This window comes from Eptesicus fuscus, chromosome 15 (genome assembly GCF_027574615.1).
Source record: "Eptesicus fuscus isolate TK198812 chromosome 15, DD_ASM_mEF_20220401, whole genome shotgun sequence".
Lineage (NCBI taxonomy): Eukaryota > Metazoa > Chordata > Mammalia > Chiroptera > Vespertilionidae > Eptesicus > Eptesicus fuscus.
This window is the reverse complement of record NC_072487.1, coordinates 51,806,410-51,832,469: the sequence shown is the minus strand read 5'-3', so window position 1 is coordinate 51,832,469 and position 26,060 is coordinate 51,806,410. Positions and strand designations below refer to the sequence as shown.

General features: G+C 41.1%; 1 protein-coding gene across 2 annotated transcripts in view; it reads right to left on the bottom strand.

Annotated features, from left to right (window-relative positions):
• Positions 1 to 18,071, bottom strand: part of DCAF10 (DDB1 and CUL4 associated factor 10) — a 48,182-nt gene extending 30,111 nt beyond the window's left edge. For both annotated transcript variants that reach the window (XM_054726742.1, XM_054726744.1), the window contains exons 1-2: positions 17,450 to 18,071; positions 4,752 to 4,865 (exon numbers count right to left, since the gene is read on the bottom strand). In XM_054726742.1, the coding sequence (XP_054582717.1) occupies positions 4,752 to 4,865; positions 17,450 to 17,982 (647 nt within the window). In that variant the 5' untranslated portion in view covers positions 17,983 to 18,071. The remainder of the gene's footprint in view (positions 1 to 4,751; positions 4,866 to 17,449) is intronic.
• Between the last annotated feature and the right edge of the window lie 7,989 nt (positions 18,072 to 26,060).

Sequence of the window (26,060 nt, the reverse complement as noted above, 5' to 3'; positions counted from 1 at the left end):
AGCGACCATTAGACCATTTGACCATTAGCTATGATGCACACTGACCACTAGGGGGCAGACGCTCAGTGCACAGGCATGGAAACATGGAACAGACTGATGAATCTCAGAGGGACAGGGGGTGAGGGGAGGGTGGCAAGAGATTAACCAAAAATCTTATATGCATACTAGAGGACCGGTGCACAGATTAACGCACTGGTGGGGTCCCTCAGCAGGGCCTGGTGCACTGCACGGATTCAACCTGATCCTTGCAGGCTGAATCCGTGTACCAGGTGTCTGACATCTCCCGAGGGGTCATGGATTGCGAGAGGGCACAGGCCAGGCCAAGGGACCCCACTAGTGTACAAATCAGGCCTCTAGTAGTAAAACATCTCACTACGACTATCTATATATATAAAAGCCTAAGCGACCGGCCGACCAGCCAGTAGCTATCACCCGCACTGACCACCAGGAGGCAGACGCCCAACACAGAAGCTGCCAAGCTGCAGTGACTTGGCAACTGCGGTTCTTAAGAGACACACCCGAAACCAGAGAGGAGGGAGCCCAATTCTGGTGTGTGTCACCTGAGAACCGCCCTTTCGCAATCTGGGACCCCTCGGGGGATGTTGGAGAGCTGGTTTCAGCCCAATCCCCGCAAGCCAGGCTGAGGGACCCCACAAGTGCACGAATCCGTTCACTGGACCTCTAGTAGATTTATAATTCCTTATCACTCCATTTTGGTTTTTATACTTCAAGTTGCATACAAGTTCATGATTATATATATCTTACTGGTGGATTTTTCCTTTTCTTAATATGTACTGTTGCATTTTATCTTTATTAAAGACTTTGGTCTTCCATCTGTCCAATAATAACCTACATCAGTTTTCTTTTTCCATTTCTGGGCAGTCTTATTTTTGGTATCTCTACAGAGAATATATAAATGGTTTTGTTTTTCATTCAAATTGCTGTCTCTGTGCCTTTTAATAAAGATCAATCCATTTATACCCATTGTGAACTACACATATATTTGGAACTATTTCTACTTCTTTTTTCTAATTATCTTTCCTTTGCTTTATCATTATTTTTTATTATTATTATTATCACTTTTTTAAGCTTTTCTGTCTTCAATATTCTCTTTTCCCCTCTTCTGCTGGTTTGGAAACTATACACTGTACTTCTATTACTTTAGTTACTTTTAGTTTTTTATCATATATATTACTTTATTTTTTATCTCCTCCTGAACATGACAGATACCTTATTATATTATATCTTCCCACTGAACAAAACCCCTCCTATATGTATCCAAAAAATGGGTACAATCTATTTTTTGTTACTCTTTAGAACTACATTGTTCAATTTGGTAGCCATTAGCCACATGTGGCTTTTGAGTCCTTGATATGGAGCCAGTCTGAAATGATGTACCCTAAATAAACAATATGCCCTGGATTTTGCATGAAAAAATATATGTAAAATATCTCAATACATTTTATACTGATTACATGCTGAAATAATAGTTTAGACATACTGGGTTATCTAAAATGTATTATTAAAATTGAACTTTAAAGATCTCTTTTTTAATGCAACTAGAAAATTACTTATGGGACCAGAATTACAATTTTATTGGATAGTGCTAATCTAGAACTTTAATTTTGTTTTAAATGCACCCTCTAAAAAACCCCTAATTATCTTTCTGCTATTAATAATTAATAACATTTATCATTTCACCTAATTAAAATTCTTCACTCTAAAACAGTGGTTCTCAACCTTTCTAATGCCACGACCCTTTAATACAGTTCCTCATGTTGTGGTGACCCCCAACCATAAAATTATTTTCGTTGCTACTTCATAACTGTAATTTTGCTGTTAATGAATCGTAATGTAAATATCTGTGTTTTCTGATGGTCTTTGGCGACCCTGCTAGCGGAATCCGTGTACCAGGTGTCTGACATCTCCCGAGGGGTCATGGATTGCGAGAGGGCACAGGCCAGGCCAAGGGACCCCACTAGTGTACAAATCCGTGCATCAGAGCCTAAGACCATCAGAAAACACAGATATTTACTGTAGAGCCTAAGACCATCAGAAAACACAGATATTTACATTACCATTCATAACAGTAGCAAAATTACAGTTATGAAGTAGCAACGAAAATAATTTTATGGTTGGGGGTCACCACAACATGAGGAACTGTATTAAAGGGTCGCAGCATTAGAAAGGTTGAGAACCACTGCTCTAAAATAATAGTTTACCTGGATATGACATGGTATTGCCTTAGTATTTTTTAAGATATTATTCCATTTCTTCCTAGCGTCAATTGTTGCTGATAAGAAACCTTCTGTTAGCTTATCATACCTCTGTAGGTTATCTGGCTTCTAACTTCGGTGACTTTTATGATGCTCTCTTTATCTTTGATATTCTAGTTTCACCACAACCTATCTAGATACAGATTTTTTTTTCTTTAACCTACTTGACATTTCTAGATTTTACTCTTGATGGAAGGACTCAGGTCCCTCTTCAATGCTAAGAATTATTTGTCTCTGGGCCCCTCTGTCTTCAAAAATTAGTTCTCCACCAATCTCTGCATCTTCTTTTTTTTTTTTTGTAATTCTTATACATTCATTGGAGTCTTTCAACTAATCCTCTATATCTTTTAACTAATTCTTTCATATTTGTATCTTTTTTCTGTGTTCTGGATGAAATTTTTAGTACTATTTTCCAACCCATTAATTCTATCACCAATGGTGTAAACTTTAATTTTACATTGTAAAGGGTAAATTTATCCCATTTACTGAGTTTTTATATACCAAGTATAAAGAATTCTAATTGGTTCATTTCCACATTAACCTGTTTTTGTTTCATTTATTCTGTTTCATAAATTTTGAGCTCCCTTAAAATAGAAAGTACCCCTTAACTTATTTCTTTGAGCATCCTAAAAATGCTTTAAAGTTTCTTCTAATCAATGGAATACTATGCAGCCGTTAAAAAGAATAATATCACCCCATGGATATTAATATGGAATGATTTCTAAATATGTTTTGAAGTGAAAAAGCCAAAGTACATAATAGTATGTATAGAATGCTACCATTTATAAAGAAGTATATGTATGTATGTGTGTGTATATGCTTGTATATGGACAAACTATCTCAGAAAAGATAGCAATAAATTGGTAATAGTGGTTGCCTCTGGGGAGGGGAACTGGGTGGCTAGGGGACAGAGGTGGGAGATAGACTTACTTTTCACTGTTTACCCTTTTGTACCTTTGAATTTTGTACCACGTGCATGTATTACCTAGTCAAAAAAAATAAAAATAAATAAAATAATTTATTTTTTAAAATAAAGTCTTTGTTGGACTACTCCATAAATTAATTTCATCCAGAGAAAATGCCTGTGTTAGTCGCTAATTTTGTTATGATATTAATATTAGATGTCTTCATGAATTTTGCGATTTGGGTTGTAGGCACATTTTTAGTAGTAAAAGGTTTTTGTTTTTTTCTCTCTCTCTACCTATTTAATGGTTTTTAGTTGGCCCCACTTGGATTACTGGAACCCTAATTGACAAATAGAACTTATAATAATATTAAGGCCTACAGTTTCATGATGATATTGGAGCTATCACATATATTCAATCACTGACTCAGTAATGGCTTCATCAATTCCTGGTCATGAGTCTGTATCTTTATCAACTAAAACTATAGCCCCAGTAGTTAATAGCTTTTTCCTTTTTTCAGCCTTTCACAAATGGGATATACATTCCAACAAAACCCCTGGCTTCATGTAGTGGTTCTGGTTTCCGTCTCACATGAAGCACTTCTAGCACTTTTGATTCCTGACAGGAGCAAAACAACTGCATGTCAATGCCAGAAAAACCCAGTGGGCTTGTGGTTTAAACACTTCTAGCAATTTTGTGTCTGTGTTCAATTTCTGGCCCACAAAGATGTTTATTGTTTCACAGCCTGGGTATATCTTTTGTGCTACTTAATCTTTTGTTCTAAGATGTGTTTACAGCATAGGTGTTACATTAAAACTCAGTAGTTCATCTTGACTAGAAGTAATTTCCACAGTTTTTTTTTAATTAAAAGTAATCATTTAAAAAATAATATAATCTCTACATAAAGTTTATAAAATTACTCATAATCCATTCTAACTCATCCACTGTTAGCATTTTTAAATATTTCCTTCTAATCTTTTTTTTTATGCATCATGTCACATTTGTAGTTTACATCATGATTTTAATCTATATTATCCCAAGCATTTATATATGTTGATATGTAGTCTTTGGGACCATCATTTTAATGACTGCATATTAATCCACCAAGCTGTTCAACTGTTATCTATTTCCCACATTACTGAGAATTTAAGAAGCTTCCAACAATGCTATAAAGAAGTTCTCTGTGCATATGTGCTTTTTCCCCTCAATAGTTTGAATTTGGGAGCTGGTGGTGAAACAAGCTAAGTAACAGGACTGCCAAAGCCTAAAGGCAATACAAGACTATTATCATTACTAGATGAGGTTCATAATGATGATCCTAATATATGAAGAGAAAAAGAAAATCATGTGGAAGTGAAAAATGTATTTCAGAAAGATTCCAATCCAAAATAGTTAACAATAAGTTTTATAATTAAAGGGATCAATTTCACAAGGGGTGAAATTCACAATTCACAAATGTGTACTGTATCTCTAGCACTGCTGTACAAAGCATTACACATTTCCACGAATTTCCAAAACAGAATATTTTGGGTCACAATAATAAAGTTCACTTTTTTATTATAATACTAACCTGATATTATTTACGCAGTCTTCATGGGCTTCAGAAAGTGTTTTTATGTGCTTTGATGATATAGGGTCAAAAAGTAGAACTTCAGTCTGTTCACAAGCAACTGTCAGCACTGACCTGAAAGCAAGTGACACATTTCTTTTGTTTAGTTTTCTAGTATTCTCTGGTTATTTATATTTATTTATAATTATGCAAACTATAAGTAACTTCTTTTTGCCCATGTTAGTAGGAAATACTTAAAATATTGATGATATCCACTATTGGCACTAGTAGGAAATGGTCCTCTCATACATTATGGTGGAATACAAACTGGTATAGTTTATGTTTAGGGAGTACCGGTATCTATCAAAGTTTTAAATGTGCATACCTTTTGACTCAGCAATTTTTTTCCTGGGTATTTAATCTAGAGACATAATCATTCATAAATACAAGAAATACATGCTTCATTGTAAGGAGAAATTGAAAGAAACCTAAATGAGGCCTCGTGCACCTAGGCCCGGGTGAGCCCAAGCGGCCCTGGGTCGGGGAGTGGCCAAACGTTCCTGGGTCTGGGTGAGACCATGTGTCCCTGGATCCGGGTGAGGCCTCATGCACCTAGGCCCGGGTGAGCCCAAGTGGCCCTGGGTCTGGGAGAGGCCAAGCGTCCCTGGGTCCGGGTGACCATGTGTCCCTGGATCCGGATGAGGCCTCGTGCACCTAGGCCCGGGTGAGCCCAAGTGGCCCTGGGTGGGAGAGGCCAAGCGTCCCTGGGTCCGGGTGAGACCATGTGTCCCTGGATCCGGGTGAGGCCTCGTGCACCTAGGCCCGGGTGAGCCCAAGTGGCCCTGGGTCTGGGAGAGGCCAAGCGTCCCTGGGTCCGGGTGAGACAATGCGTCCCTGGATCCGGATGAGGCCTCGTGCACCTAGGCCCGGGTGAGCCCAAGTGGCCCTGGGTCTGGGAGAGGCCAAGCGTCCCTGGGTCCGGGTGAGACCATGTGTCCCTGGATCTGGGTGAGGCCTCGTGCACCTAGGCCCGGGTGAGCCCAAGTGGCCCTGGGTCTGGGAGAGGCCAAGCGTCCCTGGGTCCGGGAAAGACCATGTGTCCCTGGATCCAGGTGAGGCCTTGTGCAACTAAGCCCGGGTGAGGCCACGTGCCCCTGGATCTGGGAGAGGCCAAGCGTCCCTGGGTACGGGTGAAGCCAGATCCTGGGTCCGGGTGAGGCCGTGCGCCCCTGGATCCATCCGGGTGAGGCTGGGTCCCAGGCCCGGGTGAGACCACGCGCCCCTTGGGTATGGGTGAGGCCACGTGCCCCTTAGTCTAGGTGACGCCGTGCCCCTGGGTTCGGCCGAGACCAAACCAGAGGGAGTCGGACCTCCGTTACCACCATTTGTCCACCATCCAGAGCTGAGGGGTCAGTGCTGACATGTACACATAAGGAACTACTGGACATCGAAATTGGGTCTCAAAAGAACTGTTGGTCCAGGGGGAAGCTCGCTACAGATTGATTCATTTGCCTGTTAGCATAAATATTATTGCTCGTCTCACATTCAGTTCTTATTAGTATATATCTAGTGACATATGATCTCGTTCATCTAGAGGAAATGATGAACAACATAGACTGAGGAACAAGAACAGAACCAGAAGCAAGGAGGCATCGATCGGACTATCGGGCCTCAGAGGGAGGATAGGGGAGGGTAGGGGGAGGGTGGGGGGAGGGGGAGAGTTCAACCAAAGGACCTGTATGCATGCATATAAGCCTATCCAACGGTTAAGTTCAACAGGGGATTGGGGCATGCGTGGGGAGAGGGGTGGGATGGGAATGGGGGGATGAGGACAAATAGTGACACCTTAATCAATAAAGAAATTGAAATAGGAAAAACAAAAAAATAAATAAATAAATAAATGGTATGCAATAAAAAAAAAATAAAATAAAAAAAAAAAAAAATAAAATAAAAATAAAACCAAAAAAAAAAAAAAAAAAAAAAAAAAAAGAAACCTAAATGTATATGAAAGGATGACTGATTTTTAAAAGAAAGAGATAGTTTTATATGGTTATGATATGAAAGAACTCCAAAACATATTTTTAAATGAGAAAAGCTGGTTGCAGAAAAACATGCATAGATGAGGCAACTTAGAGGAAAAATCTTATACAATAAAATTATGTATTTATCAGTATTAAAATGCACTGAAAAGTATATATCCTATCAGTTAGACATATATAGTCTATCTTTTCCTTGTTTTTTTAGTATTGTCTCTATTTTCAAAACCCTTCCCTATTACAAAGTTATATTTTCATAAACCTTTTACAAGCCCCATTTTGATGTCTGAAAATCCAGTCTTTTATCGATTTTGGTTAAGTCTAGTTTTCTGTGGGCACTGCTCTTTCAGATGCAGATCTAGCAAATGAAATCCTGAATCTTTTGAAACTACAGGTCTTCCCAATTTAAAGTTCCAATAACAAGTGGAATTTTGTACATTTAAGCTGAAAGTGCATAAGATAGAATATCAGCCCTGACCGGTTTGGCTCAGTGGATAGAGCGTCGGCCTGCGGACTGAAGGGTCCCAGGTTCGATTCCCGTCAAGGGCATGTACCTTGGTTGCGGGCACATACCCAGTGGGGAGTGTGCAGGAGGCAGCTGATCGATGTTTCTCTCTCATCGATGTTTCTAACTCTCTATTCCTCTCTCTTCCTCTCTGTAAAAAATCAATAAAAAAAAAAAAAAGATAGAATATCAAATAGTCAAACTTTTGTATTCAGAAAAAGCTTTTTAGATAAAGTTGGAGAGGGAAAAATGCAAACTTTCCCCATATTTAGTAATCATAAAATTGTCCTTCAAAGGGCATCTACATAAACACCATTTTTTTGAGATAAGTGGACTTCAAATATTTACTCTATCTGATGAACTTTTGTGCCAATTGATCATCATGGGTAAGAAGTATTCAAATTAATGTCTATAATTTTAGATGGTGTATAAATAGCCATTTCTTTTTGTTAGTCAGAAGAGTCATGGAATGGACTTTTCTCCTTGCATAAAAGTAAATGAATCAATAATTCTGAGAGTCTTAACCTTAATCATTGTAAATAAGAGATCTATAAAACACTGTTTTGTTTTAATCCAATTATATATTTTTGTACACGGCATGAGTTGTAACTTTGGTCCAGGCTTGTGTGGGAGGCAACCAATCTATGTGTCTGTCTCACATTGATGTTTCTTTCTTTCTTTCTCTCCCTCTCCCTTTCACTCTCTCTAAAAATCAATGGAAAAATATCCTGAGGTGAGGATTAACAAAACAAATGTGTATATACTTTGTCCCCATATCAAAGCCTACGCTTTTCTCATTGGTTTGAAATGCCATCATTATCATATGTAAGTTTTGATTTTGTACTCTATGTTGTATTCTATGCAACATTACCACACTATTTTAATTTCTTTTTTTAAAAAAATACATTTTATTGATTTTTTACAGAGAGGAAGAGAGAGGGATAGAGAGTCAGAAACATCGATGAGAGAGAAACATCGATCAGCTGCCTCTTGCACACCCCCTACTGGGGATGTGCCCGCAACCAAGGTACATGCCCTTGACCGGAATCGAACCTGGGACCCTTGAGTCTGCAGGCCGATGCTCTATCCACTGAGCCAAACCGGTTTTGGCCTATTTTAATTTCTAAAAGTATATTTGATATGTGGCAAGATAAGATACCCTCACTGCTTTATAAACATTTTTCAGGGGCTAATATTATGCTTTCTCTTCCAAGTGAATTTTAGATAGTATGTCAGGTCCTACTAGGACATCTTATTGGTATTTTTATTGGGATGCACTGACTTTAAAAATTAATTCAGTAAAAATTATATCACACAATATTGTATCATTCCATTAGTAATATGCATACTTTTCCACATATTCAAGATTTTCTTAGCAAGAGTATCTTAGTAATTCTTGGACTTTGAATACCCTTATACATTTAGAATCAATTTAAGTTATGCACACACACACACACACAAATCCAGATGGTTTTAATTGGGATTATTTATACCTCTATCACAAAGTTTGCACAGAATTGACATTTACAATATGTTGTCTTCCAATCTATGAACATGATATATCTCCCTTTACCATGGATATTCTCCATATGGGCTATGCCAGTCTTTTGTTACATTTATTCCTGGGTACTTGACTTTTTTTAATGCTTTTTAAAATGTTCTTTTTAAAATTGTGCTTTGTTTGTTGCTGGTGTACAAAAATGCAACTGATTATTAAAATATCTATCTATCAATATTGCTATTTTAATACTTTACCTGTAGGTATTTTAGTTTTTCTTTGTTGATAATATCATCTACAAACAATTGTTCTTTTCTTTTTTATTACCTTTTTTCCCTTGCGGCACTGGCTAGGACTTTCAGTACAATGTTGAATAGAAATGTTAATATAGCAGCCACTCTTGTCTTATTCCTTTTGATCTTCAAGAATGTATTCCCCATTTCATCATTAAATACAATGTATTCTGTAGAATTTTTTGTCATTGAAGCTACCAAATTCCTATTATTTAGATTAAGGAAGTTCTACAACAAATTTGCTAAGTTTCTTTTTCATTAAAATATGTTAAACTGTATGAAAATTTCCAATATTAATTGAAATTCTCTCGTTATATTTTTCCTTTAAGATGTTAATGTAGTGATTTACATTAATTTATTTTCTAATGTCAAACCAACTTTTCATTTCTACCATATTGCTAGATTTATTTGGCTAAAATGGTGAGCTCACATCTCTGGCTTCCCTCCTTTTGCAGCGCTTGGCCCTGCAATTTCCTCATTGTCTCGGGCCTTCCAAATAAGGTTTTTATATCTTACATTAAATATTTATGTTTTCTCTAGGCTTTAAAATTATTCTCAGAGGGTTGGTCCAAACCATCTACTTTGCTACTTCTGGAAAACTACAAACTCTACCTTTTGCATCTGAAGTCATGCCCCTCCACCTTTCATTCTTTTTTTTTTTTAATATATTTTTATTGAATTCAGAGAAGAAGGGAGAGGGAAAGATAGAAACATCAATGATGAGAGAAAATCATTGATTGGCTGCCTCTTGCACGCCCCCTACTGGGGATCAAGCCCGCAACCTGGGCATGTGCCCTTGACTGGAATCGAACCCGGGACCCTTCAGTCTGAAGGCCGACACTCTATCCACTGAGCTGACACTCTATCATTCTTAATATTGTATATTTAGGCATTCTCTTGATCAATGAGTGTTTTTCAATTGTATTTATCTTTTCAAAGACACATCTTTCTTCAATTGGGTATTGCTATGGAATTTTAAAATTTCACTAATTCACCCTGGCTGGGTAGCTCAGTTGGTTAGAGCGTCGTCCGGATACGCCAAGGTTTCGGGTTCAATCCCTGGTCAGGACACATATAAAAATCAACCAATGAATGCATAAATAAGTGGAACAAAATGATGTTTTTCTCTCTCTCAAAAATAAAATAAAAATAAAATTTTACTAATTCTATTTTGTTACTGAATTTCCTTCCTTCTCCTTTCTTCAGATTTACTTTGCTATTATTTGCAGATAACTATTCTTTTTCTTGAGATGGATACTTAGCTCATTAATTTTCCCTGTCTTCCTTTCCAGTTTATTAAAGACTATAATTTTCCTATGACGTACTATTTTACTTACATATAACCTTACAAGTTTTGAGACATGTGGTACTTCTATTATCATTTAGTTCTAATTTCCACTGTTATTTCTGCTTTGGTCCCTGAGTTATTTATAAATGTTTCTTAACTTGAAAACACATGAGTTTTTTAATAGTTATTTTATTAATTTATAACAATCACATTGTACTAGAAAAACTGTACTCTAAGATAAACTTTTGAAATATGTGGGCTTAAAAGTGGAAATTTTATAAATTTCCTTAGTGTTTAAAAAAAAACAAGCATAAAGTAACTGTAACATATAGTCAAGTATGATACTTTAAAAAGTTAAACATTTATTAGTAATATAAATTAACATATGAGTAAAATTAAAATAATAATCCTATAGATTATAAAAATGCTTGCCAAATGGTATTAGTTGTAACTCAAATTATTCAACAAATTATTCTAGTAACTTCCTATCATTTATTAATATTTGGAAATTGTAGCCACAATCTTGTTTGATCCAGATGCCCCTGTCTGAACCATGGACATAGAAAATTGCATAAAGCCCCTCTAAGAATTTCCCTATTAAATAGGTAGTCATTACGTAACTTGTCTTGATAAGTTAAAAAAAATCACTATTAACAGAATTGTACATCCTTTTTAACTTTTGTTGAACTAAGTGTATTTTTAATGCTTGCTGTTAATTTTCTATATTCAATATGTATTCATATTAATAACTAAGTGACAAAAGTAATTTATTGATATATCATATTTAATTGTACCAAATCTAATCCCCCAGCCCAGATGAGAGGTAATATAATATGGCAGTTATGAGTAGAAGTCAGGATAGAAATCCTTCGTATATGATAATCTTTTTAATTCTCAGTTCCCTCAACTAAATGTTTCTGGTAAGAGAAGAGTTAGGTTGGCAGTCATTTTCATTAATAAAATGAGTGTTATTAATACCATGGTGGGCTGGCATTCAGTGGGTTTTGGCAAATTTATCTCACTAAATAATGGCAAAATTCAATAGGAATGATAAAATTAGGGATCTGCATCCCAGGAGTCATTTATTCATAAACCATTCCCTTAGGCCTCATTCCTCTATTATAGATTTTATCCTGCCATAGAAGTACACACTATGCCAAGAGTTAACATGCTTGGTTAGTACCTGAAGTAGTATTATTACTCATTGGACTGCCCTCTTCATTTCTCCCCAGAGGATGCAGTTCTCACAAAAGACCCTATGAAAATGGGAAAGTGCTTGATAAAGGCAGGCAGCCCCACACTGAGAGAAACCAAATGGTCACTGGGCACTTGCCTATGGATTTGTTTTGTGTGGGGGGGTGAGGAGCAATTAGAATGGATGCTAATTGTGTATGTGCGTATTCTCTTGATCAATGAGTGTTTGCTGTGAGACGTTTGCTGGCAGCTTACTGCGCCAGTTCTGAACTCTTTAGTTACTATATAAAGGGTTCTTCTGGGAGGTTCCATGGAAAGAGCTGAAACATTAGGAGGGCACTCAATGGGCTTGGAGCAGAAACTATTCAACTCCTATGGACATATATCAACATTTTAACTGGTGCAGCTAAACCAATGAGTACTGGTCTGAATGCATCATTCTACATATGCCCTTTCTGGAAGATCAGACATAGGGCGAAAAACCAGGACTACAGGCTTTATTAGAGTCCTGGTTTTTCGCCCTCTATCTGATCATTCACTTTAGATCAATGTTTTAACTAGTGTTGTCTATATCTTCTATATCCTTCTTATGTTTGTATTTGTCTGATTAACTGAAGTACACTGTGATGTGTGTGAAAATCTTCCCCTGGTTAGTTTGTTTTCTCCTCGAAGTTAACCATTTTTAATGTATATATTTTAGATCTAAAAGAATAATTCAAGCCCTGACCGGTGTGGCTCAGTGGATAGAACGCCGGCCTGCGGACTCAAGGGTCCCAGGTTCGATTCCGGTCAAAGGCATGTACCTTGGTTGCGGGCATATCCCCAGTGGGGGGTGTGCAGGAGGCAGCTGATCGATGTTTCCCTCTCATCAATGTTTCTAACTCTCTATCCCTCTCCCTTCCTCTCTGTAAAAAAATCAATAATATAATATATATATATATTAAAAGAATAATTCAAGTACAGAACTACTTTATCTTCCTGGTGAATTGAGTTTTAATATGAAGTGACCTTACATTTCTAGAATTTTTCCCCTTAAAGCCTATTTTATATGACATTAATATAGATCACCAGCTTTCTTTTGCTTCAAATGTGTTTGAATAATCTTTCTCTATTTTTATGAACATTTAGTACTTCTATATTTATTATAATTAGCAATATATATTTATTTTTATTCATTCCTTGTGCTTGTTATTATACCTTTTCTATCTTTTCTTTCCCTTTCTTATCTTCTTTTGGAAATTTTTTATTCCATATTTTTCTTCTACTAGTCTAGAAATAATATATTCTTTCTTCTCTTTTTGGTGGTTACCTTACAAATATTAATGTGCATATTAAATGGATTAAAGCCTAAAGTTAATATATCATAATTCTCTCTCAAAAAAAACATAAGGAATTTAAAACATCCTTTCATAATTTATATGCTATTGCTGTCTTCTATTTTCGTTCCATCTTTGTTAATCTCAAAAGACAAAATTAGTTTATATACATATTTCCCATTTTCTTTGTTCTTCATTCCTTCTACCATCTCAGACCTTTCATTTGAAACATTTTCTTCTCTCTGAACTTAGAATTCCATTATTGAAGTAGTAGTGGCAAACTCACTCATCTTTGCTTGTGTAAATAGGTATTTATTTCATCTTTGTTCTTGACAAGAACAAAGAACCCATCTTTGCTGGATATAGGCATGTGAATTGGCAGGGGTTTTTTCCAGCATACTAAAAACAATCACCATTGTCCTCTGATTTACACTATTATTCTTACTTTTGTAAAAATATATTTTTATTGATTTCAAAAAAGGGAGAGATAGACACATCAATGATGAGAGAGAATCATTGATTGGCTGCCTCCTATATGCCCCCTACTGGGGATATAGTCCACAATCCAGGTATGTACCGGGACCAAGAATTGAACGGTGACCTCCTGGTTCAGAGATCAATGCTCAACCATTGAGTCATGCGGGCCGGGCTACACTATTATTCTTGACTAATTGCTTCATAGCTACTTTTTTGAAGGTCTTTTTCTCTAGCTTTTAAGATTTTATATTTAGTGTCATGACGTTTCATTATATACCTAGGGAGGATTTCTACTTGTGAGTAAAGGGCTTCTTAAATCATAGCTTAGTGCTTTTTTCAATTCTGGAAAGTTCTCAACTATTATCTCTTTCAAATAGGTTTTTGCCTCGTTATCTACTTCATTTTCTTCAAATATATGGTATGCCTTTTCTCTCTATTCATCAAGTTACTAAATCTTCTCAGTATTTTCAATCTCCGTGTCTCTCATCTACATTCTGGGTAATTTCTTCACTTCTATTTTCCAATACACTGATTCTCTCTTCAGCAGTGCCTACTGTATTCTCACAGAGGAATTGAGAAAGTCCCACATAATATTACCTATCTAATCTATTAACATTATCAATTTCCTTTTTCAAAATATCATCTTAGGAGGTAACACACTTATTTTGACAATATGGCTATTGTTTAAAATTTTTGGACTTATGTAAAAATTATCTTCTAATCCATGCATCTTTTACTTATTTTTAGTGTAATATTTTTTCTAATCCAGTCCCTATTAAATTTATAATTGTAATTTGTACCTTCAGTGTCACCTTTCCTTCTCTGTACTGAGAAGTCTTTGTAAGTGACAGTAGTATGGTACCCAGTAAGCTGATTCAACTCATACACAACTGAAGGATATGAGAAATTATCTCATTTACACAGCTATGTCATCTTTTTTCTAAAAATTACTTAAGTCCTATAAAAATCAGGGATATATTAGTAGATGTAGTTAAGACACAAAAATTAAAACACAACTATTTTCACTTATCACCTTGACACAGATGAAAAAGAATAGCAATATGCAATGTGGGCTAGGGTGTGGGGAGGCAGGCACTTTCATATGTGTCTGACAGAATTGAGAATTGGTACAGTATTCACAGAGAACAATTTATTAATAGGTATCCAAAATCTTCATAACCTTTCATTCATTTCAGGAATTTATAAGGACATAAATCTAAAATATTTGTTTAAAGAGGTTTTATTTAAACTAGTGAAAAAGTTTAAGTAATGTTTTAGAAATAGATTTATTAACATAGGTAATTCACAGTATATTGTATGAAAATAAAAGCAGGCTACAAAAGAGCATGATTCCATGTTTATATTAAAATAAACATATACAGCCCTGGCCGGTCTGGCTCAGTGAATGGAGCATTGGCCTGCGGACTGGGGGGTCCTGGATTTGATTCCGGCCTGGGGCATGTGCTCAGGTTGTGGGCTTGATCCCCCCCCAAGTGGGGGGGGGGGCGTGCAAGAGGCAGCCGATCAGTGATGCTCTCTCATCGTTGATGCTTCTATCCCTCTCTCCCTTCCTCTCTGAAATCAATAAAAAAAAATTTTTTTTAAATATATACAAAGAAAACATTTCCTTGGATATCCAATTAATCTCTGGGATCACAAGTTTTGTTTAGCTTCTTTTTGTTCACTTATTGCCTAGGTTTTTTACAATAAGTATATATCAACTGGATAATTAAAGATTACTGAATTATTTTGTTTTCTGTATCAGAGAACCTGACCACCTTTTATATAAATGTATCTATGGGAAAATATAGTCCAGATTCAAACAGGAACTATCAGCAATATATTCCTCATTGTAATATCACTGGCAATGGAATTTCCTCTTCGTAACTCATTCTGCCCCTCTCACTCCCTACCTGTTAGCCCACTTCCAATGAGTAGAAATGGCTACTTATGAAGGCTTGACAGAATAGGTAGGAGGTAGGCAGGAGAGGAGCTGGGATATGGAAAAAAGTAGAACTAAATGTTTATGAGGAATAGACTCGTGGTATTTTGGAAGAAGCCTTAAGAATAGGGAAGGAACCATGTGGATTCCAGCAACAGAGAGGAATCGACAGGACTACTCCAGCCATGAAGACAGAAGAGAAGCAGTCCAGAGATGTAAGACGCTGATGTGGCCTTCCCATACTAGCAGTTAGCAGCTGTGCATCACTGCAGGTTGCCCAGGACCAAACCAGAGAGTCGGACCTGCATTACCACCATTTGTCCACCATCCAGAACTGTAATGTCATTGCTGACATGTACACATAAGAACTGTTGGACATTGAAATTGGGTCTCAAAGGAACTGTTGGCCCAGAAAGAAACTCACTACAGACTGATTCATTTGCCTGTCACCATAACCATTATTGCTTTTCTCATTTTCGGTTCTTATAAGTGTATTTCTAATAGCACATGATCTCACTCATCTAGGGGAAATAATGAACAACATAGACGAATGAACAAGAACAGACCCAGAAACAAGGAGGCATGGATCAGACTGTCGGGCCTCAGAGGGAGGGTAGGGGAGGGTGGGGGTAAAGGAGAGAGATCAACCAAAGGACTTGTGTGCAAACATATGAGCCTAACCAGCGGTTAAGGACAACAGGGGGGTGGGGGCATGTGTGGGGAGGGGTGTGGGATGGGAATGGGAGGATGAGGACAAATATGTGATACCTTAATCAATAAAGAAAGTAAAAAAGAAAAAAAAAAAGAATAGGGAAGGAGAGGAGAGAGGGGGGTTCCATGAATAAACTTCGGCAAAATAGTTTCTCCTCTCACCAATTCTCCCTGTGTTCAGGTACACAACATTGCTACACGCCCACCTGCTATAAGGAGACCCCAGCACCAAGTGTTTCTGGGAAGGAGCATTTGCATCAGTGAAGTGGAGCAGGGTTTACCTGCTCACTGTGACTCCAGATTCTGTTGTTTTGCTCCTTCCTTATAATATTTTAGGTTTTTCTTTAGAAAAATGTTTTTGTTTTGTAAACCAATTCCCTGTTAGCTTCTCTGACACGATATGCTGCCACTCCACCAAGTCCTTTGACATACCAGATGCTCCATCTGAAATTCTTCTATCCGCTTCCCAGCCCTATCTGGACTAATTCATTTCTCTGATCTCTGTTAAGTGTCAATCCCTCATGCCACCCTCGATGTGTAAATATACATTATGAATCATTTAGTATGGTTAATATTTTGGCAAACCAGTTGGTCCCAAGCTCAATGAAAGTGGCGCCATTAGCTGGTTTTGCATATCACTGCAACCTCTGCATCTGGTCAACAATTACTTGCTGAATGAGGGAATGTATTAAAACTAAGCAAATGAGAAAAAAAAACAAAAACACAAAACTAAACAAATGACTAGGAATCAAGAGGCCTTGATTGGATGTCATATTAACTGTCATCTCATGGTAGAACGGTGTGTAAATTTTTTCATTGTTGTTAAACTTGTTCATGTACTCACAAAAGTTTTAAAAAGATATACTTTGAAAATTGGCCCACCCTAGATCCAGGCCAAGCATGAACTATTTCATCAGCCAGGAAAAGGCTGGGCCCCCTGAACAGAAGCAGGCAGTCCAGCCTGGGAACTTCACCCACGTCCTACCTCGAAAGGCACCGCTGGGCAGTGTCTTAGCCTCTTACGGGGGCAAAGGAACGCACGCTGGGCCGGTCAGGCACAGGGCACAGGGCATCTGCAAGCTTCCTACCCTTGACACAAGCTTAAAGGAGAAAAACGCAGGCCCAGGGTGACAGGGAGAGAACGGGCATTTATTCGGTGTATTTACTGAACACCTACTGTGCGAACATCTCCCTCGCTCTGGGCCGGCTGCCAGACCTGCCGGGTGGCTCCAGGCATTTCTCCTACCCGGAGCCGGGACTTCCTGCAGGTGAGCAGAGGAGGCCCCGGCGGCCTACCTCCCAGCGCCGGATGGGGCCTCCGACCGCCACCGTGAAGGCCCGCGGCCCCCAACGGGCTCGCACCGGCCCGGGCTGAGCGAGCGAGCCAACCCTGGGCCTCCGTCCACGGGCAGCCGAGCCGGGCGGAGGCGGTCCCCGCCCTCCGAGGGGCCGCGCTTACCCGTCGGGCGAGTACTCGAGGTTGAAGACGGCCCCGTGGGTGCGAGTGCTGAGGTACACCGAGTCCGCGGGATGGATGGAACCGTAGAGGTTCGTCATGGTGCGGAAATTGTCCCGCGCCGGGTCCACGAACACTCCGCGGCCCAGGCTGCGCTCCCTCAGCCACCCGAACAGCCGGGCACCCGGGCCGCCCAGGCTGGCGCCGACCCCGCCGTCCGGCCCAGCTCGCCGGCGCGGCGGGGAGGGCTGGGACGGCTTTCCTTGGGCGGGAGCCGCGGAGGACTTCGGGGCTCCCGCCGGCCAGGGCTCGCCGGCGCGCGCGGCGGCCGGGGGCGGCGAGGGGCTGCCGGCGTAGCGAGGGCTCCTGGAGGGCGACAGGGGAGGGGCTGCGTCAGCCCCGGGCGGCGGCGGCGGCAAGAGTGGGGCAGGGAGCGGCCCGACGGCTACCGCCTGCTCCCCGAGGGGGGCTGGCTCCTCAGTCCCGGCTCCGGCCATACGGTCCCCTCCGGGGCTACCGGGCCCGCAGGGAAACATGACCAACGCCCCCGCCCCCGGCTCCGGGCCGCTGCCCCACCGGCCTACAGCTCAGCGCTCCCGCTCCCGCCGCCACTTCCGGCGCGCGCAGGCCTAACCCCGCCGGCTGGGAAACCCGCGCCGCCCCTCGGCCGTCGTCCGCCGGGGACCGCGATAGGGGGAACACAACACCGGCCGACCGCGGTAGGTAGGCGGCGACTAGGTGCTTTGGGCTGGATGGGTCCGTTGGCTTCTGGCCACCGCGGGCGACGGCCGGTCTGTAGTTGTCAGTGACTGTGGTCCTGACCAGTCAGAGCGGCTGCGCACGATTATGCACTGTTATCCCCGCTTCACACCGAGACCGGCGAGGGGAAGAAACCACCATCGCGTGTGAAGGTGGCACACTGCCTGCTCAGCCTGGGAAAGTAAGGACTCCGGTAACTTCTGCACTAAAAAGCCCTGGCCTGTACAAGAAAACGAGGCATATCGGTGTCCTGAATATCTGCCCAATTCCCAGCTGCTGCACAGGCCACATCTCCCTCTGCAGGAAGGCGCATGTGTATCCAGCCAGGAGTTAGAGGGAAGCTACCTTACCAGCAAGACAACGGAGGGTGCATCCTGTTTACTTATGCCGGGGAGGGCCTGGAGGGTATGACAGACTGCACTACCCTGCACCACTGCTGTTGGAGAGAAATACATAGAACTCTGCAGAAAGGGGTTAACAGGAGCTGGGTGTTTCTGGGGAAGGGAAGTAGAGTCTTCAAGAAAGGAAAGCCTGCCGAAACCGGTTTGGCTCAGTGGATAGAGCGTCGGCCTGCGGACTGGAAGGTCCCGGGTTCGATTCCGGTCAAGGGCATATACCTTGGTTGCGGGCACATCCCCAGTGGGGGGTGTGCAGGAGGCAGCTGGTCGATGTTTCTCTCTCATCGACGTTTCAAGCTCTCTATCCCTCTCCCTTCCTCCCTGTAAAGATCAATAAAATATATTTTTAAAAAAAAAAAAGAAAGGAAAGCCTGAGGTACAAGGAAGGGTACACACAGGAACTGACAACTCTTCTAGGCCTTGATCAAGAGATGTGTTGTAGAAAGCTCACATTTGGTGACTGAAGGGAAACCTGAAGGATCTTTGTTGAAAGATCTGTCCTGTGAGAATAGATCTGAAGGATCTCTGGAGGACAGGAATGAAATTCAGAGAGGGCCGAACGTTCGGCAGGTGCTCCCACCATAAACTCAGTAGTTATTTAGCTCACCTGTCTACGAGTTGATTGAAAAAAGGACTAGAAGCAAGCGTCCTGAGTTCAGAGAAGATCAAGGCAGCCATTCCTCTGGAGCTATTCTCCATCTTGTCCCCGCAGGGCAGCAGGGGTAGAGGTCTGTCTTATCAATATATATAAAACCCTAATACGCAAATAGACCGAATGTTGGAACAACTGAACAACTGGTCGCTATGACGTGCGCTTACCATCAGGGGGCGCACAGAACATGACGGGCGCCAGCAGCAGGTGGCAGAGTGAGGAACATGTGGGGTGTCTGCCAGGCAGAATGGTGGAGCAGGTGAGCAAAGGCGCCAGACGAAGGTGGGGCGCCGGTCACTGTCATCGGGGCGAGCCTCTGGTGGTTACTGAAAATTCTTTGCTCCTATGTGCCACAGTCCCAGCCGGCACTCACACTTGCTGCCGGCGCTGGCCCTGCTTGCACCTGCTGCTGGCGCCTGGTGCAGGTCCTGATCGCTCGGCGCCATCAGCAGTGCAAGCGGTGGCTGCTGGCCCCGATCACCCCTGAGGGCTTCTCCACCTCCCCCTGCTCCTGAGGGGCAGTCTGGTCAGCAGCTGCTACTCGCACCCACTGCTGGCGCCGGCTCCAATCGCTGTGCACCGTCAGCAGGTGAGAGTGTGGCCAGCGCTGTCAGCGCATGTGAGCTGTGGAGACGGGAGTGGGGCTGCCAGCAGACAGGACTGGGGGCCGCTGAAGGAGGGGCCAGGTGGGGGTGCAAAGGATGGGCCGACACCCGCCCCTGTGCCTACCACAGCCTTGCAGCCCACAGTTCCTTTCAAGGTGCACGAATTCGTGCACTGGGCCCCTAGTTATTAATAATGTCCCTTAAGCCGAAACTGGTTTGGCTCAGAGAATAGAGCGTCGGCCTGCGGACTGAGGGGTCCCGGGTTTGATTCCAGTCAAGGGCATGTACTTTGGTTGCGGGCACATCCCCAGTGGGGGGTGTGCAGGAGGCAGCTGATTGATGTTTCTCTCTCATCGATGTTTCTAACTATCTCTCTCCCTCTCCCTAAAAAATCAATAAAATATATTAAAAAATAATAATGTCCCCCCAAAAAATAATAATAATGTCCCTTAAGACCCACAACTTCTGGCTGCAACAAATACTTAATAGAGGGCCTCTGTTTGGCCCACAAATTATGGCCAATGGCTAAAATGTTATGGTCTACAGAACTTTGACCATGATATATTCACCAATGTTAACTTTTTAAATAAGTAAAATAAAACTCAATTTTAAAGGTTACGTATTCCAAGGTATTTAAGTTGCAGTTTCAACAGAAAAACCAAAGCTCTGTGAGTGTTTTCACTGGCTCAATACAATCAAATTTCACAGCTTAGGAAATTAAAAATTAACACTCTGAGTAAGAACTGTTCACTGACCACTTAGAGAATCTAGAGGAGCCAGATGGGAACAAAAACATTTTGCAGGTTTATGTGTATCTCCAGCAATTGGATATTGAGAATGAGTCTTGAAAAGTTAAGGTAGCCACAAACTTAAGGCAGCAGTGGTTGTAACACACAAAACAAGTTGTTCAGTAATGCCAGAGTTTACTGTATGCTTCTAGTTAGAATGTGAGTGCTTACTTATTCTGAATAATTTTTACTAAAACCTAGAATAAGAATAAGTTACATGAAGATTAAAATAAGTGATCATGATTTTACAACCCACCAGTAAAAAAAAAACACACACACAAAAAAAAAAACATTGGAGGTTAACTAATTGAGAAAGCACTAAAGACAGAAAAACTTTAACTGTGTCTGTTTCTATTTACCCACTGCCTTTGTGAGCCTTTAAATACAACATTTTAACAAAGAATTGATTTCAAATCACAGTCTGTATAGATAAACTTCTATGTAACACTATTTTTTAAAATATATTTTTATTGATTTGAGAGAGGAAGGGTGAGGGAGAGAGAGATAGAAAAGTCAAAGATGAGAGAGAATCATTGATCGGCTACCTCCTGCACACCCCACACTGGGGATCAAGCCTGCAACTCAGGCATGTGCCCTGACCAGGAATCGAACCGTGATCTCCTGGTTCATTGGTTGACGCTCAACCACTGAGCCATGCTGGCTGGGCTATGAAACACTATTTTTGAAAGCAAAAAAAAATTTCAACCTAAGTTTCTGAAACTCACAGATATTAGTTCATGAGAAATGCCTAAAACATCCTCTGAACTCCTTTGACCATGATGCTCTTTTAGATCACAAGTAAGTCAACAGTTAGTGAAGGTTTCCCATAGGCCCAGATATCCCATGTCGTGGATACACCCAACACTTAGGATCTATCTCATCAAGCAAGAAGGAAGCAAATTTATTTACTTTCTTCCCTACCCAATGACTGGATATTTTTTAAAAAACTACTTCCCAACTGATGTCTTCTAATGCAATATGCCTTTTTTACTCGGGCTTTTATATTTAGGAGCAGCAGATTTACTCCTGATGTCTTGGACATCATTGCTTCTGTCCATCACATAGAATTCTTTGTTAGGAACCAGACTGACAAAATGAGCAAGGTGATTGGACATGGCATAAAAAGCTGAAATGATAGCTATATCCCAGGCGTCTTCTGGATTGAAGCTATGCTCCTTGAGCTTTTTGAAATGGTCATATATTATACCATTAGCTTGGGAAATAGCAAGTGCAAACTCCATTGCCTTTTCTCAAGCAGGGAGGTCAGACTTTCTCCAGTTCACATAGACCTGCAAGGAAGCACACGGTCAGAAGCAGAATCTCTGTTCATCACAATACAGCCAATAAAACACAGGCCTAAAGAAATAGGCATTAATGAAAAAAATCTAAGAGTAAATGGGCAAAAAGCAGGGCAAAATAAACTTTCCAAATGGATATCTTGATCAAGTCCAGTGGAATGCGAACCTGGCTTAGCACCATTTCAACCAAAAAATCTTCTTTACTCACTCTAAACACAAGCACCTCTTTCTCCCCTAAACACCTATGTCATCAAAAATATCAGAACCGCCCTAACTGGTTTGGCTCAGTGGATAGAGCGTCGACCTGCGGACTCAAGGGTCCCAGGTTCGATTCCGGTCAAGGGCATGTACCTTGGTTGTGGGCACATACCCAGTGAGGAGTGTGCAAGAGGCAGCTGATTGATGTTTCTCTCTCTCATCGATGTTTCTAACACTCTATCCCTCTCCCTTCCTCTATCAAATCAATAAAATATATTTTTTTAAAAATCAGAACCAAGAGGCTCTTAGTACATAAGGTCCCCAATCTCAAATCTTTTATTATGACAAAAGTGAAATTCAGATAATTATCCCTTTATTTCCCTAGGAAGTAGTATTTTTATTTCACCCTCATTTTATTGGCAAAGGAACTGAAGCTCAAACAGGTGAAGTAACTTCCCCAAAGTCACACAGCTAGAGAGTGGCAGAGCTGGGACCTGAATACAAGTGTATTGGATTCGCAAGACTATACTAATAATCATTACCCTTGCTGAAGCAAAATGCTGAAAATCACTAAATACCTAAAAGTAGAAGAATAGCTCAGGAAACCATCACATGACAGTACATTCTACGGTCACTAGGGAGGCAATGCCTGAGACACTGATGAACAAAGGCCTGGTGACTAAGCAAGAGACTCTCGGCAGGGCAAATGGGATGATGTACCTGTCCCAAAGTTATCTGCAGGCTGGCAACAGAGGCCCCTGGGGAACAGTTTGTAAGGTCTCCACTCAGGTGGGGTCAGGAGGGAAGGGTGGGGTTATGAAGACCGATGACCCTCAACCTCGGGAATAAATGCAGAAAACAGATGTTTCTCTTCTATGGCCCAGAGCATCAGGAATTTCCCTGTAGGAATGGTAGCACATTGTAAGCTTGGTGACAAACCCATTTGTCTGGGATGAATTAACATGACCTCTGACACCCAAAGGACCTGACTTTGGATGAATCAAGGAGAAGGGACGCTGTTGGTTGGGGGATTGAGGCCCATTTTACAACCAGTCTTGGTGGGAAAGAGTAGATGGAAGCAGTTCCAAAATGGGAGGCAAACTGACTCAGGCTTGGGGCCAGCAGCAAGAAAGAAAAGAAAACATACAAAACTGGTTTGAGCCCATTAGGAATAATTAGTGGATAGATTAAATTCATGCTGGAAAATGCAAATAGCATAATGTAGCAGAAAGCATGCAAGCTTGAAAATGGACTTCACCACATTCTACATTCTAGTTGTACTACCATGCCCCATGTTAGGCTACAGCTCTGAACCTCAAGGGTTATAATAAGGTGCAACGTAGAGGGGGAATCATGTGCATTTGAGAGAATGTATGCCAAGTACCTAGTACCAGCTCTGGCACAAAGCTAGAGGGGCTCAGCTAACATGTAGTCCCAAACATACAAACACAGAGGCAGGCGGGTACAGTGATAGGACTGGAAGGTAACTCAAGCAATGGCATGAGCTGGAGGTGTGTGTGCCCTGCACTTCACAGTGGCATGGGCTTTCCCCTTTTCTCAGGTTTGAAGATGCCCTGAAACTGGCACAGGGGAAGTGCACACTCACCTGGTGAGAGAGCACTGGGTCCTTCGGGTACACCCTGCACTGTCACCGTGGACAACCACGACTACTCCCTGTCCGCGTTGCTGAGCTGACCTGCGGAGAAAGAGGAGAGGAGACCTCTCCGCCAGCCCTGGATAGCAGCTCAGAAAGACCGAGACAGGCTCAGCCACATTTTAGCAACAGAGTTGTGCACCATCTGTTCACCTACCCATTCACTTACACATTCCTTGCCAGTCCCTCGCTACCAAATATCCTATTTTATTTTCTTCATGATACTTAACACTTTTTACAGTCAACTTGTTCTTTTGTTTTTGTTTAGTTGTTCCTTGTTTTCTCCTCTCCAGAGTGTTTGAAAGTCTAGGCATTTTTCTAACGTGTTCACTACTATACCCCCAGAGGAGTGTCTGACAGACAATAGTTGCACAGGAAATGTGTCAAATGAATTGCTTAATTCAAGAAATTTTTTCTGAGGCCCATCAGGTACTGGACAAGGAAAAGAGGAGGGAAAAGAAAAGAAGAGGTGTCCTAACCTCAGGAGACCTATTATTTGGGGGTAGGGAGAGGCAGAGAAGGAGGGAATCCACTTTGGCCCAAGACACCAATCTGGGAGCTTTACATGTGTAACCTCATTTAATCCTCACACCAGCTCTGTGGGGTGGGCATTAATAGCATTTTACTAGTAATTCCACTACTAGATAGTTTTACTTCCTTTGCAATGTGGATACCTTTTACTTCTTTTTCTTGCTGACAAGCCTGGGATAGAATCTCCAGTACAATGTTGAACAGAGGTGGAGGGAGTAGACTTACTTGTCTTGTTCCTAATTTAGGGGTAAACCTTTCAGTCTTTTGCCATTAAGTATGATGTTAGCTGTGGATTTTTTATAGATGCCCTTTATAGGTTGATGGGGTTCCTTTCTAATCTAGTTTGAGTGTTTTTATCCTGACAGGGGGTTGGACTTTTCAAATGCCTTTTCTGCATTTATTGAGATGTTAATGTGGTTTTTGTCCTTTATTCTATTGATATGGTATATTACATTAATTGATTTCAGGTGTTACAAAGACCTTGCGATCCTGGGATAAATTCTATTTGGTCATGGTGTGTAATCCTTTTTATATGCTGCTGGATTCAGTTTGTTAGTACTTTATTGAGGATTTTTGTGTCTATATTCATAAGGGATGTTGACCTGTAGTTTTCTTTTCCTGTGATATCTTTGGTTTGATATAGGGTAATACTGGCCTCATAGAATGAGTTGGAAGAGTTTAGGAGGAGTGGGCATTAATTCTTTAAATATTTGGTAGAATTCATCTGTGAAGCCATTTGAGCCTGGGAAGACTCTACTTTATTGCTGTTACTAATGAGTTTGTTGATCTTACAACCTCAAAGAGACCTTGGGCTAGTTATCAATGTATTGCTACTCAGCTCTAAACTCACCCTTCCCTGCAGGATCTGGGACTTTAAAATCATTTTCATGAAAATAAGCTTTACAGGTAGAAGGCCCTGCAGAGGCCTTGCAGGAGGAATGGGTTGTGCTTCTTGGCTCCAGTGTGCTCTCTGGTATACTCCTGCATCAGGGCCGCTTCAGCCATCCATTTTCCCTAGGACCCTATCAGGTAGTTTTGTAACTTCCATGAGACACCTCCCAGGAATAGCTTTCCTCAGCACCCTTGAAGTGCTAGCAAGTTCTGGAGGGTGGATTTCTAGTAAGTTCTACTGGTACAGATTTCCAGTCACTTCTTGCCATTTAATGAGCCATGGCCATGTCCTCTCTAACAAGGTCTCAATCAGTTCTTCCAAGGGGCAGGGGCTCTTCCTTGGGTGTTCTAGCTCAGTACAGAGGTAATGGCTGGTCCTTATATCTGATCTTCTTATAACCTTTAAAGCTCTCTTTAGTTCTTTCTAGCCAGAATTCTTTGTGATTAGCCCTAACCGGTTTGCCTCAGTGGATAGAGTGTCGGCCTGCGGACTCAAGGGTCCCAGGTTCGATTCTGGTCAAGGACATGTACCTTGGTTGCGGGCACATCCCCAGTAGGGGGTGTGCAGGAGGCAGCTGATCGATGTTTCTCTCTCATCAATGTTTCTCTCTCTATCCCTCTCCCTTCCTTTCTGTAAAAAATCAATAAAATATATTTTTTTAAAAAAGAATTCTTTGTGATTAAAAACATTTGTTGCGAGTAGTTGCTCATTTGTGCCGTGATAATTTTGAGCATTTGTGTTTAAATTCTTTACTTTTGTTTAAATTCTTTCTGTTAACATTCCTTCCGTGGACTCTTTTGCTATTAATTTATGTATATAAATCAGCATATAGTTAATTT